This window comes from Haliotis rufescens, unplaced genomic scaffold (assembly GCF_023055435.1).
Source record: "Haliotis rufescens isolate VD_foot unplaced genomic scaffold, xgHalRufe1.0.p SCAF_3, whole genome shotgun sequence".
NCBI classification, from domain to species: domain Eukaryota; kingdom Metazoa; phylum Mollusca; class Gastropoda; order Lepetellida; family Haliotidae; genus Haliotis; species Haliotis rufescens.
Window position 1 is genome coordinate 59,102,321 of NW_025964001.1, and position 19,928 is coordinate 59,122,248.

Below are 19,928 nucleotides of genomic sequence, written 5' to 3' on the forward strand. Positions count from 1 at the left end.
GATTAACCTTAACTTCAGGGTGCATCCATGTTAGAACTGGAAAGTACCCAAATGTTGATTTGACTCAACCTTGGGTGCCAGTGAAGAATATCTGCAAAGTCACCAAACAATTAGAATCGAACTGTTTCTGCAGAAGATTTGCAGAAGAAGGCCATCGTTTGGAATGTATATCCCAAATTCAGACTGTTATTAAGCAAGCTGTAATTCAAAGAAAACAATCAAGGGAAGATTTTAAAATGATTGAGAGCCATGTCACTATGTCAGGTTGGGAAATGTCAGCAGCGATTAAGTTGAATCTAAGTTACCATGGTTACTAGGGAAGATGTTTCCAACATGTCCAATTAGCGCAATGACTTTATAATTTGATGTACTCTAAACCATATGGGGCCATTGTTCAAGCAGAACTTACAACTTACATGTAGCATATAGAGAATCTCACCCAGGTGTCTTTTGATATTACGAGAGTGAGATTTTATTTATCATCCAACATCATTCTTCCAACCTTTTCAGTTTGTAAACAGTAATTAGCAGTGTAATTTACGTAATTTATGTGTAAAAAGCACTGCTAACAACTTCAGTAGCAGAGCCATTAGTGATGTCATTTGATTGTGACGTCATGGCAACAATGACGTCAATGGTCTATGGTGCAATTTCATTGCAGCCATATCTACAGTGTAGATATCGCTTGATCTCACCCAAGGATATCTCCTGTGGGAGCCAGTTTTAGATGATGAAATATTTTGTAACTACATCCAGTGTAGCAGACAATAAAATACTGAATAGACCTTTCTATGGACTAAGAACCCCATTATATATGTCATTGTATGTTGATATGAAATATAATATGTTTTGAGTGGGAATGCAGTATAGGATGGTATGAGACAAGAAGCACTCCCAAAATACAGATGATCTTGTGGAATCTGGCATGGTCGAGTGGTTTTGATATAAACAACTGGAGACAGATTTGTACTGTAAAAATTAAATGATTGAAAGGCTGGCCGGCTGTAGATTCAACATTGCCAAGTGCGGCTTAAAACAGGATTTACTCCCTCCTAGTGCTGATCCCCGTGCTTATTGTGGAGACAATGACATATCCTTTGCTTCACCCATACTGATAGCCTTGCTTCAAGGCTGTACTGAAAGATAAGTCCATGGATGTGTAGTTCTTCCTTCCTCCTAATAGGCAAGTCTAGATGTGTGAACAGTACAGGACTCCAGTCTCTTAAGGGGACAACTTGTTTTCATTATTTGCATAATCTAGAAATTATGATTTCAACTAATAATTATTGCCCGAGAGACTTGTGTAAGTCTGTCGTACTGCCGATCCAAGGGTTAACAAGGATGGCGTGTCTGTCAGGTACATCACTTGATGAAGAGGCAGAATTTATCAACCTTACTCATAGGAATCTCATGTTTTCCTTCTAAATAAATGTGTTCCTGTCGTTACACTTTAAAATGTCCGTTTTTCCACTAATGCTGGCTTTGTTCAGGGTTGCAGTCTTGAAATTAATTTCCCCAGACCCCATGACTGGCTGCATGGAAGTCCTACAGTCTTTGTCAATAAGTGCTAGTTCCAATTTTGATGGGATCAAAAAGGATGATGCATCTTTTTTTATGTAGCCTATTACTTCAAACTTGAATTAGTTGTTTGTAGTCATTGCAATGAAAAACAACAAATGACATAGGTTCTAGCTCAGTGGTTTAATAACACTGGTGTTCCCCATAAATACAATGAATAAGTCAATTTGTCAACTACTAATCACTGATGCCAGATTTCGACTTAAGTGTCCAGAAACAAGTTGCAACGAGAAGAATAACACAATAACACTATCCTTGCGACTGGATCATGTCACTCTAATTGTTCATATGGAGGTGGGGGCACGGGTGGCCCAGTCGTTTAAGGCGCCGCGTTTCGCTGTGCAGAGTTGTGTTCCTTGGACACGCCAGAAACCTATGATTGTGGGTTCGAATCCCGGTTCGCCCCGATTATGTTTCTAGGTTTGTCAGCACCATACCCGTGCTTGTGGGTTTCACCGAAGTGGTAAACGTCTGAGACCTGCATCACTTCGGGCTTTCCTCCCACATTAAGCTGACATGCCGTGATATAACTGGAATACTGTTAAAAGCGGCGTTAAACCGAACTCACTCACTCACTCATATGGAGGTTTGTATGTAGTACGAAGGTCCCCCCTAAAATAAATGCTGTGGTGCCGATTAAAAGCCTTCTTAACACGTTAATAGGGTAGATTGTAGATATTTTTTTTTTTTTATAAAATTTATCAGTTTATAGTTGCAATAAGACAACAAAGATTTCTAATTGGAGGTTTTGCTCTGTATCACCTTAAAATCATGCGATGTATGACATGTAGTGTATCTGCTGGGGAATTAAAATTTATTTAAAATTAAAAATTCTCATTTTAAGACTGAATGTCTTCATTTGTGTTAGATATTCAAACTTCAAGTGACAAAACAGCCCTTTTTATTTCTGAAAGTATTTTGGCTACATGTAACACATACTTTTTTCTGGGTAGCTTTGGGGTTTATGAAAAGAATTTTGAGGCAATGATCGGACAAGAAATCTAAAAAACATTATTTTACCAGGAATAACATTTTCCAATATCGTGTTATTTTAGTTGCAGCTTTTACTATATATATTTTAAATAGTGATAAAATTGAGAGTGTAAGACTCTGGAACAGCTGATTGCCATTGCCGTTACTTACTGTATGGAACCTTTCGAAACCGTCCCTGTTATTCCTTGATCACAGGTGTCCCTTGTATTCCTTGATTACAGGTGTCCCTTTTATTCCTATATTACAGGTGTCCCTTGTATTCCTCGATTACAGGTGTCCCTTGTATTCCTCGATTACAGGTGTCCCTTGTATTCCTTGATTACAGGTGTCCCTTGTATTCCTTGATTACAGGTGTCCCTTGTATTCCTTGATTACAGGTGTCCCTTGTATTCCTTGATTACAGGTGTCCCTTGTATTCATCGATTACAGGTGTCCCTTGTATTCCTTGATTACAGGTGCCCCTTGTATTTCTTGATTGCAGGTGACTCTTGTATATCTTGACTATTCCTCAGTTATTTGAACATGTTAACCATGTTAACCCCACTTGTATTCCTTGATAATTAATATTCTGTACTCCTTGATAATCAGTATCCCATGCATTGTTCTGTTTTCCTTCAATCAGTGGTGCTCCTATCTAGAGCATCATAATTATAAAACTTGCTTTTAAAAAGTGTAATGTTAACGGACAGGAAGCCAGAACTTCATGTTTCCTCATATCCTGAGTTGAATTTGATATTGATGTCCGCCACAATGATAATGAATGAGTGAGTGACTTAACATCGCTTTTAACAGTATTCCAGTTATATCACGGCGTGTCAGCTTAAACATGTTGATGTGGGAGGAAGGCCCGAAGTGATGCAGGTCTCTGATGTTTACCACTTGGATGAAACCAAGGATAATGCTTCAGGAATGGTTGTAGGTTGAGTGACATGTTGGTGCCAGACTAGACTTGTCAGTATTTCTCCTATTCATTATGTACAGAATGATACTGTAATCTAAACATTTGTTAGAACAAAATGTGAAATTTATTCTTCAAATTGGCTTTATTCAATTACAAACTGTAAATAATGGTGAAAATATCCTTTAAATAATGTTTAACACATTTTGGGGCATGCGTTGAGCACCATCAATAACGTGACTTTGGGCCATTCATAATATCAATATGACCATCAGACAGCACACAACCATCAGACAGCACACAACCATCAGACACCACAAAACCTTCAGACACTACACAACCATCAGACACCACACAACCATCAGACACCACACAACCATCAGACACCACAAAACCTTCAGACACTACACAACCTTCAGAAGCCACACAACCATCAGACACCACACAACCATCAGACACCACAGAACCATCAGACACCACACAACCATCAGACACCACACAACCATCAGAAACCACACAACCATCAGACACCACACAACCATCAGACATCACACAACCTTCAGAAACCACACAACCATCAGACACCACACAACCATCAGACATCACACGACCATCAGAAACCACACAACCATCAGACACCACACAACCTTCAGACACTACACAACCTTCAGAAACCACACAACCATCAGACACCACATAACCATCAGACACCACACAACCATCAGACACCACACAACCATCAGAAACTACACAACCATCAGACACCACACAACCATCAGACACCACAACCATCAGACACCACACAACCATCAGAAACCACACAACCATCAGACACCACACAACCATCAGACACCACACAACCATCAGACACCACACAACCATCAGACATCACACGACCATCAGAAACCACACAACCATCAGACACCACACAACCTTCAGACACTACACAACCTTCAGAAACCACACAACCATCAGACACCACATAACCATCAGACACCACACAACCATCAGACACCACACAACCATCAGAAACTACACAACCATCAGACACCACACAACCATCAGACACCACAACCATCAGACACCACACAACCATCAGAAACCACACAACCATCAGACACCACACAACCATCAGACACCACACAACCATCAGAAACCGAACAACCATCAGAAACTACACAACCATCAGACACCACACAACCATCAGAAACCACACAACCATCAGACACCACACAACCTTGAGACACCACACAACCATCAGACACCACACAACCATCAGACACCACACAACCTTCAGACACAACACAGCTACAAGAGGAACACAAATACTGGCGTGTCACCTGAAGGTGCTTGTTGATCCTCTGTTGACCTACATATTAACCAGATCACTTGCACCAAGGCTATGTTGTTTACTCCTCTTCATGAAATATGATGCAAGCCCTCAAGTGGCCATGCACATCACTATTTCAGTAGGTACGCTCTTCCCAGGTCCCCTCAGCCATGTCAGCTGATGATAGGGTTGTTTCTGCTTTCCTGGCAACAATACATTGACAGACATAGCATGGTGTTTGTGTATAGTCAGAGCTGCTGCAGTGTACACAGCTGTAGACATATGATGGACCGGATTGTGGTACTAATAATACACGATAGGGTTTAACCTAAGGCCCAGAAAATATGTTGTGCTCCCAATAACATAATTTCTCAAAATAGGGTAGGTGAGTTGGCTGTATAGTTCTTCTTGGATGTTTTTGTTTTTAAGCCTGTTGTCATGTTGTCATGTTGTCATGTTGTCATGAAAGAAGAGTAACATTACAAAATACTTTGGAGCCAATAGGAATCCCCAGTCTGCAGCATTTTCAATAAAAATTCCGAAATTGGTTCTCAACGATTATGATATTCATGCTAAGAGGCTGTGTTCTGGAACATGCATTTTTTCTGATTAGTTTATGGTCCCGTCAAGACTTCCACACACTCGTGAAATAAATGTCTGTCCCAGATAGACTTTTATTATCAAGGTTGTGAAGACACCTGCTGATGTAGTATTTTCCTTATCACTGAAACTAGTTGATACAGACAGCAGTTATTACAGGTATGTATCTTATCAGGTCTAAATGCAGACAGATCGTATCACCAACATATGCAGCAGTGTAGCAACTGCAGTGATAAACAAGGAGGTCTCTCTAAATGAGACCGCCTCCGTGGTCTAGTGGTGGAGCGTCCTCCCGGAGAGCAGAAGGTCCAGGGTTTGATCCCTGGCCACAAGACGTTCAAAGATGGTACTTGTTGTTACCCTGTCTGGCGCTCGGCATCAAGGGGCTTAAACAAGGACTGGTCGGCTCGGAGTCAGTATACTGTGTCTGAGTTGGGTATTCATGTTAAACTGCGGAATGGTTTCTCAGTGGGCTAGCACTATAAATCGGCATCAGTCCGGACTAGTACAAGCAGCCACACGTCGCTATATAAGTGCAATAATCTTGGACGCGATGTTAAACCCCATTTCACCTCACCTCCCTTAGTGAAATATGTCAATGTGTGTGTGAGTGTGAGTGTGAGTGTGAGTGTGTGTGTGAGTGTGTGTGTGAGTGTGAGTGGGGTATGATCAGCATGATCAGTATTCAGATTTATCATTTAACTAAAGCATTTATCCATGACATAAGCTTATGACATAAAAACATGTATGTCATACCCCAATGACATAAGTATGCAAATTAGATATGCAAATTAGATAACCGGAAGAGCGAGCGGTTTGATTTGAAACTATATATTATAAGTGAAGTTACACCAGAGATATAATCAGATTACACAGAATCGTTGTTGTTACCGTTATTAAAGTTTCAATTATTCTGCAAAAGTCTGTTCAAGTATTTTGTTTAAAATAATCCGAGGAACTTTTTTTCTCAGCGAATTGTTTATTTTGGTTTACATGGCCATGGAAAACATGTATCACTACGCACGATCTATACGTAAGATTTCGACAAGTTGCTGATGTTAATGTTTAATGCAATTATTCCTTAATTTGGAAGCAAAAATGTGAAAATGATAAATAGAATTCATCACGAGTGTTTTTTAATATGGGAAATATCAACCTCGTCCCGTTAATCGGTATTTGCCTCGCCAAAGGCTCGGCAAATACCGATTAACTAAGACTCGGTTGATATTTCCATATTAAAAAACACTCGTGATGAATCCTCTATATATCACAGTGTGTCAGCTTGATGTCGAGAACCCAAAGTGATTCAGGTCTAATTTACACATTATTGTGTTTGTTTGTTTATTTGTTTATTGTTTAACCCCGCACTCAGCAATATTACAGCTACTTGACTGTGGTCTGTAAATAATCGAGTCTGGACCAGTCAATCCAGTGATTGATATCATGAGCATCAATCCAAGCAATTGAGATATGATGACATGCATCAACCAAGTCAGCAAGCCTGACCACCCGATCCCGTTAGTCACCTCTTACGACAAGCATAGTTGCCTATTACGACAAGCATGGGTTGCTGAAGACCTATTCTACCCCAGATCTTCACGGGTCACAGATTATTGCAGGGGTATCATTGGGTATGGTGCTGACAAATCTAGACACATGATCAAGGCAAATCTAGATTCAAACCCACAATCAAGGGCTTTTGGTATGCCTGAGGGACGCAGCAACAGCAAAATTCAGGGGATTTGAGAGCTGGGCCATCCTAGAAGTATTAAGGTTTTGAAGGTTGTAATTGCATTATGACTTTTGGGTTATCATGAATAGTGATGACATTATCTGCAATTATTTATTACAATGTGTTGGAAAATTGGCTGTTTGCTGTAGACACACCTAGTCCATATACAATGATGTAAGCATGGTAAGTGTCTTTTTAATTATCCTTTTTTAACACTTTGAAATACTTGTTTTCACAGTTCATAACAGGTTATTCATGTTATTTTCAATTACGTAGCTGGACCAATGAAGATCCGGGTTAGAATAGGTCTTCAGCAACCCATGCTTGTCGTAGGAGGAGACTATGCTTGTTGCAAGAGGTGACGAACAGGATTCGGTGGTCAGGCTCCTTGGGCACGACAGAAACCTATGATTGTGGGTTCGAATCCCGGTTTGGTCCAATTATGTTTCCAGGTTTGTCAGCACCATACCGGTGCTCGTGGGTTTCACCGAAGTGGTAAACGTCTGAGACCTGCATCACTTCGGGCTTTAGTCCCACATTAAGCTGACACGCCGCGATATAACTGGAATACTGTTAAAAGCGGCATTAAACTCAACTCACTCACTCATGATGTCAGTCACTAAATGATCTTGTTTAGATTCAATTCTTTACAGACCGGCGTCATAACATTAAACAACAATCCTTGTACTAGCCCACACACCAGTGGTTTCGATACACTGCAGTGTTATAGTACTCATCATCTCGTACCAAAAGACATTAAAAGATAACTTGTTGTTACCTTGCCTGGTGCTTGGTATTGAAGGGATAAGACAAGGTCTCATCTACTTGGAGTCGGTATGGAGGTACATTCAGGAGGTGTGTGTCCGTATTTTCAGAAGCCTTACATGCCATCCTTAGCATAGTCGAGGTGAAATGGAGTTGAATGTTGCGTCCAAGATTATTGCACTTATATAGCGACGTGCATGTACGTGTGTGTGTTTCTGTGGCTGCTTGTACTAGTCCGGACTGATGCCAATTTATAGTGCTAGCCCACTGAGATACCATGCCGCAGTTTAACATGAATACCCCACTCAGACACAGTATACTGACTCCAAGCCAATAGTCCTTGTTTTAGCCCCTTAATGCCGAGCGCCAGACAGGGTAACAACAAGTACCATCTTTTGACGTCTTTTGGTATGACGCGGGTGGGATCGAACCCTGGACCTTCTGCTCTCCGGCGGACGCTCTACCACTGGACCATGGAGGCTGTCTCCTGGTCTCCTTAGCATAGGCTTGTGCTCAGTTTTTTAACTTGGTTCATAGGAACCCCACTTGATAATCCTGGATTGGCCTCTGGGTGTTACTGAATCCCACACTCTGATGCTCTGCACAGGCTGAAAGTAGTCATTGGGACAGAACTTTATGGCTCCTGGTCATGGCAATGAACTTAGAGCATTTACAGCTAATAAGTGTCCAGCTCTTGAGGACTCTTGTGGTAACCTATTAATCGTGGCTAATTGATAGTCCGCACAAGGACCACTAGTTCTCACATGTACAATGCGCCTGCTAAAGTGATGTAGGTAACCGATAACAAACAGGAGTTACCTAAGTGCAGGCCTATTAGGAAGAAAAGTAGTATTTTGTCAAATTTGGCTTTTTTAAGTCCTTATTTTCAGAAGTATGTCATAGCTACTGATTTACGACACCCATTGTCTGAAGAACATTTAATTGCAAAGGCTCATTACCCTGGAGCCATGACATCTATATGCCTTGAAACACTTAATTGCTGTTATTTAATCCTAATTGTTAATCAGCATTTTTGTGTACATCGACTGTCTGCCATCCTGCTGATGAATTACTATTTACATTTATATTTATTACTTACTAAATGTCAGGTGACCTTGGCTATATAATCCTTGGTCCAGAGAGAAAAAAAGAAAGAAAGGTCTTACCCTTAGCCTAGCTAGGGTTAGGCTGGGTGCTCCAGGGCACCAAGACAACAACCACTACCACTATGCGCTGACCTGGCACATAGTGTCTTTTGTATGTATATATCTACATGTATAAAGTAAAACTGTATATACCGCAAGCCATCGTCTCCAAGTTGTCACTTCCTACTGAGAACCATACGTCGGCCCCTTGCATATATGAGTATGCAAATTATTCAACGTCAGACCAACGTGTTATTAAGTATATTAGCGATGCATTAAAAATCTAACAAACCTTGTTTGTGGGTCGTGTTATCAGTGTAACTTAAGTCACTGTTGCTGAAGCGTTACTGGGTATTATGTGTTGTGATAACATGATTGTTGACATTTTTCATTCCAATTTGGAGTTTATACCGACATATGCTGTCGACCTTGGGCCAAATGCCAGCACCTGAAAATGCCTAGATAAATCCTTTGGAAGTCGTTTAAATCTAATGTAAAAACAAATATCACTCATCATTCACGTCCAAATTAATTGGATGGGGATATATTCTGTTGAGGTTTCAGTTCAAATCTTTCCTTTTTACATCTTTGCTGCCAACATGCCTGACGAAAAAAAGTCTTCTCGAGCAGAGCTAAATTTTAATAACTAGAATCTTTGAATAAGTTGTTTGGAGAACATTGTGCTATACTGCATCTTTTGGTTAAGCCATCAGCAAGTGTATATACATGATATATGGTGATCACACTTTTGACAATGTTTGACAGACAATAGACCATGACTGCTAACCAGTCAAACCCATGATAAGCTACAAGTTCCTTCCCAGTGTGTGACACCTTCGTTACACTCTCGGTAACATGGCGCGGCCATTAAAAGAATCTTGAAATTTGCCCTCTTACCCCAAATGTAGTCTCGTTTAATCTTCTTTTCTACTTATAAAATTCAACAAATAGAGACCATCGTATTGACCTTTGTAGACTGAATGGCCATGTTTGCTGCAACCTGATTGGTTGAAAATGTTCTTTGGGACTTTCAACTGTGTACGAATATTCTTTTGTAAGTGTCTTTTTTTTGTTGTCAAGCATGAATTTGAAATACCTGCGAATCTGGTTGGCCAAATGGATACCACAATAATGAAATGTTAAGTTTGATTAATAGTTATCAGAACAACCTCGATTAAGTTACTGTTTTACACATTCTGTTATCCATGTGAGTTCAGTTATCACAGAAATAGGCATAAACCCAGTATATAGTATCATGGCGTCAAGGCATTCAAGAGTGATGTCATGTCTGTATCAACACTGTGAGACTTCACCTCAAGGCATTCAAGAGTGATGTCATGTCTGTATCGACACTGTGAGAGTTCACCTCAAGGCATTCAAGAGTGATGTCATGTCTGTATCGACACTTTGAGACTTTACCTCAAGGCATTCAAGAGTGATGTCATGTCTGTGTCGACACTGTGAGAGTTCACCTTAAGACATTCAAGAGTGATGTCATGTCTGTGTCGACACTGTGAGAGTTCACCTTAAGACATTCAAGAGTGATGTCATGTCTGTATCGACACTGTGAGACTTCACCTCAAGGCATTCAAGAGTGATGTCATGTCTGTGTCGACACTGTGAGAGTTCACCTCCAAAGAGAAAGTTCTCCAGGAAATGGAATTTGATACCTGCAAAATTTAGCATTTGAGACCTCCAATGCTGATAGTTCTAAATACATGTTCCACACATCAAATACTCAATAAACCCCATAAATCTGAAGACATACATAACATTTATCTCCTAATTGAAGCCTTTGCCTGTACCAGGCAGACTGAGCAAGTAGGGCGCATTTTCCGTTTGATAAGGGAAATTGTTTCAGTTAGCAAAAATAGTTTATTTTGGTTTGAGCTAGAGGTTTTGCAGAAACCTGGAGCTGTGCAGTTGGATGATAAGCTTGTCTGGATGGACGCTCAAAATGACACAGCATGATTAGCACGTTGGAGGGCAGCCTGTATCGCGTGTTTAGGTTCAATTGACTGCAGGCACAGCTACATCGCAAGCCTTGGTTTTCTCACAAGAAGATGTTTTATCAAAGGTGGATAGATTGGCAATAATTTGGAAATCTTTTGAGAATGAATGTATGCCCTTTTGTTTGAGAACAAGCATATGTTATGGCTGTTTGTGCTTGGTGAATGTTTACGTGCTCTAGATTCATGTTTCCTAAGTTTATGTATCTTGAACATGTTGAATGTAGCCCAGCTGCTTTAGAGTGATTTGTTTCAAGTGATTCAAATACATTGACATGTGTGACAGATTTACTTTTCATGATTTGGGGGTTATTTAGCCATCTCGTGTGTGATGTGGACACATATTTATTGCAGAGCTGTGTTGTTTGATTGATCAAGTTTTAACTTTACGTAGGAAAGACAAGCAGTTGTGAAGCCCTGTGTGACATCCATCAGTTTCTTGACGTATGTAAGACGTAAATTATTGGTTGAAAAAGATATTCATCATTAATCAGGAAAGATAACACATCTTTTTACATCAAAGTGAGTGAATGAGTGAGTATGGTTCTACACCGCTTTTAGCAATATTCCAGCAATATCACAGCAGGGGACAAAGAAATGGGCTTCACACGTTGTACCCATGTCGGGAATCAAACCCAGGTCTTCGGCGTGACGAGCGAACGCTTTAAGAACTAGGCTACCCGACCACCCCATTTTACATCAAAGCAAACTGTTTGAAGATATTGTTGGAAAAATTAACATCATTTGATAGGTTGATTTGATTGCATTGTATTTTGATTGTAAAGATATTATTGATGATGGAGATGGATTAAGACACTGTTTATGATTTATTTCTGTGTGTGTTGAATAGAGTTTTTTGAAACTGGAGGGTTTCTTTTGTTTGTTGTTTTACAACACTACACTCAGCAATATTCCAGAGAGAGAGAGAGAGAGAGAGAGAGAGAGCGAGAGAGAGTATATAAGTTTGTACAAACTGATGGTTTGGACTGGAAAGCATCTGTCCCTATTAGAAAGGTTTGGACTGGAAAACATCTGTCCCTATTAGAAAGGTTTGGACTGGAAAGCTTTTGTCCCTATTAGAAAGGTTTGGACTGGAAAGCAGTCCTTATTAGAAAGGTTTGGTCATGAAAACATCTCTCCCTATAAGAAAGGTTTAGACTGGAAAACTTCTGTCCATATTAGAAAGGTTTTGACTGGGGGGAAGCTTTTGTCCCTATTAGAAAGGTTTGGAATGGAATTCAGTCCCTATTAGAAAGTTTTGGAATGGAAAGCTGTCCCTATTAGAAAGGTTCGGTCATGAAAGCATCTCTCCCTATAAGAAAGGTATAGACTGGAAAGCGTCTGTCCCTTTTAGAAAGGTTTGGACTGGAAAGCTGTCCCTATTAGAAAGGTTTGGTCATGAAAGCTTCTCTCCCTATAAGAAAGGTATAGACTGGAAAGCGTCTGCCCCTTTTAGAAAGGTTTGGACTGGAAAATATCTGTCCCTATTAGAAAGGTTTGATCATGAAAGCATCTCTCCCTATAAGAAAGGTTTAGACTGGAAAGCATCTGTCCGTATTAGAAAGGTTTGATCATGAAAGCATCTCTCCCTATAAGAAAGGTTTAGACTGGAAAGCATCTGTCCCTATTAGAAAGGTTTGATCATGAAAGCATCTCTCCCTATAAGAAAGGTTTATACTGGAAAGCATCTGTCCCTATTAGAAAGGTTTGATCATGAAAGAGTCTCTCCCTATAAAAAAGGCTTAGACTGGAAAGCATCTGTCCCTATAAGAAAGGCTTAGACTGGAAAGCATCTGTCCCTATTAGAAAGGCTTAGACTGGAAAGCATCTGTCCCTATTAGAAAGGTTTGGACTGGAAAGCATCTGTCCCTATTAGAAAGGCTTAGACTGGAAAGCATCTGTCCCTATTAGAAAGGTTTAGACTGGAAAGCATCTATCCCTATTAGAAAGGCTTAGACTGGAAAGCATCTGTCCCTATTAGAAAGGCTTAGACTGGAAAGCGTCTGTCCCTATTAGAAAGGTTTAGACTGGAAAGCATCTGTCCCTATTAGAAAGGTTTGGACTGGAAAGCATCTGTCCCTATTAGAAAGGTTTAGACTGGAAAGCATCTGTCCCTATTAGAAAGGTTTAGACTGGAAAGCATCTGTCCCTATTAGAAAGGTTTAGACTGGAAAGCATCTGTCCCTATTAGAAAGGTTTAGACTGGAAAGCATCTGTCCCTATTAGAAAGGCTTAGACTGGAAAGCATCTGTCCCTATTAGAAAGGTTTAGACTGGAAAGCATCTGTCCCTATTAGAAAGGTTTAGACTGGAAAGCTTCTGTCCCTATTAGAAAGGCTTAGACTGGAAAGCATCTGTCCCTATTAGAAAGGTTTAGACTGGAAAACATCTGTCCCTATTAGAAAGGTTTGGACTGGAAAGCATCTGTCCCTATTAGAAAGGTTTAGACTGGAAAGCATCTGTCCCTATTAGAAAGGTTTAGACTGGAAAGCATCTGTCCCTATTAGAAAGGTTTAGACTGGAAAACATCTGTCCCTATTAGAAAGGTTTGGACTGGAAAGCATCTGTCCCTATTAGAAAGGTTTAGACTGGAAAGCATCTGTCCCTATTAGAAAGGTTTAGACTGGAAAGCGTCTGTCCCTATTAGAAAGGTTTGCCTTCATATCCACTAAGTAACCTCCACATGAGGATGGGGATACTTCAGACAAAAATGTCAGATGACGTACAAGTTTGATGTATTATCCCGTCTCAATGTGTGTGAATATTTTTTATATGTGCATTCAACGTTTAACAAACTGAAGGAGTGCCAGTGATAAGAGCTCTTGCAGTCCCAAGAACCCAGGAGTGGGAGACCACAACAGTCTGTGTGTTCTAGGATTTTACATGACAAACACGTCATTGTTTGTGTGGGAATGTGCAGTGGTTGGTACATGTCAGCACTGTTGGACAAATCACCCAGTTCTCACTGGAGTCTTGTATCACATGATGGAAAAGTGTCTAACCCTGCTTATAGGGCCATTGCTCCAGGTATGCTGCGTATCTGCGTGATATACGCATCAGAAATGCAGAAATACGCAGTAAAATATAAACGCACATTACAGATACTCTACAAAAATAAAACTTGTGTGTATCATCAAAATTATGTGAAGTAACCCTGCATATTCGATTAGCAAATCAGCAACTTATTTTGAAATTATAAACGGGCATTCCGTCAACCTTGCCAAACTCAAAGATGACAGTTACATCATGATCATTTGCCATCACACTTTCTTGTGGAAGTATCGTGGTATTTTTGAGTCCTATAAAGCTCTCGAACCCACACGGCACCTGTTTGCAGGGACTAGATGAATAGTGTTCTTAAATATTTAACTTAAATACCCACATGTGTAAAAACTAATGGGTAACAGAAATTTGAATACCCAGATAGAATTACTGATACCCAATGATTTTAAAATGCATGGGTAAAATACCCACAACACCAAAAACTCAACTGGAGCTCTGAGGGCAGATAATCTTATCATGATTACCATAGTCCATTGCTTGGGAAAATCCTGGCTCTTTGAATACTCTTAGGCAATCATCATTATCACGACCCATGGGTGGCCCAGCAGCCGGTTGTGCCACAAGTCTCGGTGCAGTACACCCCTTGGAGATTCTGGGTTAGAATTAGTCTGAAGGAACCTATGCTAGTCTTACGAGGAAGTAAACTCATTTGGGTTGTCCGAGGCTTGGTAACTTGGTTGATTGTGTGTGATCATACACCAACGGTGTGATCGTTGCTCACAAATATCAATCACCGGATTGTCTGGTGCAGACTCAATTTTATATAGGAATATTTCTGAATGCAGCATCTTCTGGATGCCAGAGGGTCATATCTCCCTCCTCTACAACCCTCACTTTGAAATACTGAAGTTTTCAGTCATTTTTCCTCTCTCTGGATGATAAATATATAATTAGTATAAATATGTATATATCAGTCTCTCATAGCCTCCAGGTGGGATCTTACTGTATAGACCCGTGAAGATCCGGGGTAGAATAGGTCTTCAGCAACCCATACTTGCTGTAAAAGGCGACTGCTTGTCGTAAGAGGCGACTAACAGGATCGGGTGGTCAGGCTCGCTGACTTGGTTGATGCATGTCATCGTATCCCAATTGCGTTGATCGATGCTCATGATGTCAATCACTGGATTGAGGGCATTAAACAACAAACAAACAAAATACTGATCATCTTCTAAAGCTGAAAGGTATTCTGAAGTTTACCTCAGTACCAGCAAGCACATTTTAAAGACAATACCGTATTCGACGTAATAAGCACCCAGGGTGCTCTCAAAATTAGAAATAAGGGGTTCTTATTAGAATATTATTTTGGTGAAAAAAATCAGAGTTAAAAGATCATAGATTTCGTGGTTTATGCTGACTGTCTGAAATGTTTATATACGACAGATATATTTTTCCAAGACTTAAATGACCATAATTAAGGGTACATATAACACACGAATGCGTATTATACACGAATAAATAAGTCTTGTGTACATTGATCAATCAGAAGGGGTGCTAATTGAGATTGTTCACTAGCCAATATATTAGCAAATATCGCCGTGGGCGCTTATTAGAGCGGGACGCTTATTACGTCGAATCGGTATATGTCATTGTTAAGGTAATTAACTTGTGTGTTTGTGTATCAGTTTCCAGCATAAAAGTACACATGTTCTCTTAAAGCTGTCATCAAGTTAATGCTCTAAATACTGTTTACCAAACCTTGACACACAAACTTGCGTAATAAACAACATGTTGTGATCAGGAAAAGACATGATATGCTACAATGTGATTTTAGAATTTGAGCTACACTGATCGGTATCTGCTGAATCTTGAAGTGACATAAAGGCCATGTACAATAACTGTCCTAAATGTCTACCCATGTGTGAATTGCGTGAGCTATTGTTTTCCTCGAGACTGGTTCCTGCTGTCCTCTATTGTCTACTGTTACATGTCTACAAAATCTGACACCCTCCTGTATTCATTGAGACGACACCAATCTGCGATTGTCGGTTAGCGGGCATTACATTGCAAGATACCTTGATCACGTTGATTGCCTGAGGCTGCTCATTCATAGGATCAACATGCCTTACAAGTAAGTCCTGCTTATTCTTTACTGTTCTGCGGTAGGTATCAAATATGAAATTGGTCATTAAGTATTGCCACAAGCATGATACATTTTTACATATACAGAATAGTTCTGGGCTCTTGTTTCAGCGCCTTGATGAAGGAAAACTGCGTTTGAGTTAAGAGTTAGGCACTTGTGGCAAATGTCAGAATTCTGAAGGGGTTTTGAAGTTTGAAGCGAATGTGTCCTATTCGCTAGTCAAGGTCATTACACGTGATTCTGCTTGGCTGTAGTCATGTTAGTGTTAGCTGAAAGAGTTGCGGATCATGAGGTGAGGTGAAATGGGGTTTTATGTTGTGATCGTGATTATTGCCCAAATATAACAAGGTGCATGTACTTGTATATGTGTGTGGCTGGTGGCACTAGTTTGGATTTATGTCAGATTTATAGTACTGGTCCACTGAGATGTCATGCTACAGGTCAACATAGATACCCCATTCTGACAGTTTACAGACTCTGAGCCAACCGGTCCTCGTTTTATCTCCTTAATGCAGCGTGCCAGGCAGGGCAACAACAAATGCCATCTTTTAATGTCTTTTGCTGTGACTAGTAGGGCTGGGATGGGTAACTTGGGTACCCGGGTCGGGTGGGTACTAAGTAGGACGGGGGTACCCACAGGTCTACCCGGACCCGTGGTTAGTCACGTGATTATATTGTTTAATGGCAAAAACTTATCTAGAACTCTATGGTTTCACTACAAGTCACTAATGTTTTCGCATTTCTTTCTGACTATGCACCCATTCATTCTGACTTTTCATGTCTTTGAATAAAGATATAACTTGAGAGTCAAATTCAGTGTATGCATGACCAGATTGTTTAATACATGTATCTAAATGTGTTTTGCCAGTGCTATGGTAAGAAAATGCCCAATCGGACATTTTGTACCTAACTCTTGAGACCTACAGAGGGTACCCAGGTAGGGTCATGTAATAGGGGGTTGGGTACCCGGGTAGTAAATTCGGACTCGTCCCAGCCCTAGTGACTAGGCTGGGGATCGAATCTCAGACCTTCTCTCCGGGCAAACACTTGATCCACATGACCACACAGACACCCATGACAAAGAAGCATGGCATCGAAGTACCAGCTTGACAAGTGGGAATTCCATTTTGTCATTGCATGTTACTAGACGAAAAATAGGCTGAACATTTGTGTGATGTATATCTTGTCAAGCCCTGTTGTTGTCTCGAACACGTGTGTAGAATCCCCAGTCTGGTCTGGCAAACTCTTGCTATGTTTATCCCATTTTAACTTTGGTGTGTTGGACTGGATGTGTGAAGTTCCCAGGTGTACGTAGTCTGTACACTCGATCTGTACATCGTCCCAAGAGGTAGAAATAACCTACAGCTTACCCTGATCAGTGCTGATAGGTCCAGCTCAAAAGTTTAAAAAGAGTTTCCTAATTTTTCTTAAATCATCTATCATGTCTATTGATATGAACATTGTGTATGAACATAGTGTATTTGTTTCGTTGCTTGCTGTTGTCTGATGGTGAAGTCTGACAGTAACAAGGTCGTGTTGAACCCTGGATAAGTCAAACTCTCTATGGTCCCCAGGTGTTTGAGACAACAGGGTTGGACTAGTTTTCATGATGTCATCTTGACTGATGTTATAACATATACAAGCTGTATTTTCTTCACTGCAACCAGAAGGAAATGATAGCCTTCTTGACACTAAGGCTTACAAAGAGGAGCTTTTAAATGAGCTATCAATTGACAAGTTTTTTCCCTAAGATTGTGCAAGCCAAGGCAAACGAAGCATAACCAAATAGCATTAGTTACACTTGACAGGGACCTTCATTTGTCTTGGCGACTCTTGAACAATCTGTGGTATCGTAGTCAGCCATACCAACCACGATATATATCCCCAAACTCCCAAGCAAGTCTACAATACTTTGGCAAGTCTAGATTTCTTAAAATTTCTGAAAATGAAGAGATTCTCTAGGCTTAAAGGGCAATCACATTCCTCCCATGCCAAACTGAAACACAACGATTTTACTGAAATACTGTTAAAAGCGGTTTTAAGCCCACCTCGCTCACTCATATGTACACTATCGTAAAATCACCAGGAAACAAGATTCTTCCACATCAAGGAAGTGGCAATTAGAACGACAAGCACTTACATAGCTGTTGCCATGTCTAATGGTAGTAATTTTCAGAAGTTGAATAAAAACGAAATGTTTAGTAGAGGCATTATCAGTACTTTAATTCCTGTTTAATGGGGCAATGGGGTTTCCTAGTTGTTTGAGTGCTACGATACGATAGGATAAATTTTATTGTACATATCACTCACAAGGGGCCAGGTACAGACACAAATTAAACAGATTTTACTTTATGAGTGAGTGAGTACGGTTTTATGCAGCTTTTAGCAATATTTCAGCAATATCACGGCTGGGGACACCAGAAATGGGCTTCACACATGATTGTAGCCATGTCGGGAATCGAACCCGGGTCTTCGGCGTGACGAGCGAAACACTTTAACCACTACTGCGCCTTTTACTTTATGACAGAGAGACATATTATCATGATTATACAGTGATTATGGTCATGATAATGAGACGGATGGCTTGCTGGTCATGCTGTGGTCTTGTGATGGATTCACTCCATTGGTAGTGTCTGAATATATATATCTCTCCATAACCATGATAACTTCCTTGTCAATAAATATCGTAGAACCAAGGAAAGTGATTTTGTAAATTGAATATGTTCTAACTGTACCAACCAGGTTGGTTGGTTTGTTGTTTCACACCCCACTCAGCAATATTACAGCTATATGACGGCGGTCTGTAAATAATTGAGTCTGCGCCAGACAATCCAGTGATTAATAGCATGAGCATCGACCCACGCAATTGGGATTGTTGACATGCATCAACCAAGTCAGCGAGCCTGACCACCCGATCCCGTTAGTTGCCTTTTACGACAAGCATAGTCACCCTTTACGGCAAGCATGGGTTGCTGAAGACCTATTCTACCCCGGAATCTTCACGGGTCGTACCAACCAGGAGATTGAAGACGAGTTTCATGGTTTTTTTTATGTGAAAAATATAAAACGTTGAGATTAAAGTTTCTACCTTATTTAGATATTACACACAAAGACAATCAATTAATGATCAGTTTGTTGAATTCGACCAATGTACATGATGAAGAAGTATCAAATCTTTAGCAACGTATTTGAAACATGCATTTCGGCTCAGGTGATGCTATGTTCTGGATCGCGTTAATTTTTATGTATCTGTTAAAATTGAACTTTATTATGGCCCATATGGCCTTGCATACTGAATAAACTGTCTGTCTGAATATATATCACGTCCTGATATTACTGGAATTTGAAAGCATAAACCTATCCTCCCCCTCTGGTGTTTATTCTATATCACCATTTATATATGGCTCTTGCAATTGTGCACCAGTTTTAAGACACAGTTAGAGTGACATCCTTTTCCAACGCTGAAAGGCCAAAATAAGATATAGGTGTTAGATGCAGTTTTGATATGAAATATATACAGGACACAAATACCCACCACGATTCACGTCAGATGTTTCGGCACAACGCTAAGTTCGGCACCAATGATGAAGGAATGCGAAACAGCTAAGTGCACAAAGGGTATGCTAAGTTTGTCTTCAGTCAAGCCAGATGTTTGATATTTAACTCTCTTAATCAGAACCCAAGGAAGCCTGTGAGCGGCCTTGACCTATGTCTGTTATCGGGAGTGACACTGATT

The 19,928-nt window shown here is 40.3% G+C and overlaps 1 protein-coding gene across 3 annotated transcripts in view; it reads left to right on the forward strand.

The window, feature by feature from the left end:
* Positions 1 to 19,928, forward strand: part of LOC124151108 (hypoxia-inducible factor 1-alpha-like) — a 92,218-nt gene that overhangs the window by 14,017 nt on the left and 58,273 nt on the right. The window contains exon 1 of one of the 3 annotated variants that reach the window (XM_048403169.1): positions 15,868 to 16,180. The exons of the other annotated variants lie outside the window; for them this stretch is intronic. Coding sequence (XP_048259126.1) covers positions 16,170 to 16,180 — 11 coding nt within the window. The 5' untranslated portion in view covers positions 15,868 to 16,169. Of the gene's footprint in view, positions 1 to 15,867; positions 16,181 to 19,928 lie in introns of those variants that run through there. 3 annotated transcript variants of the gene reach the window in all.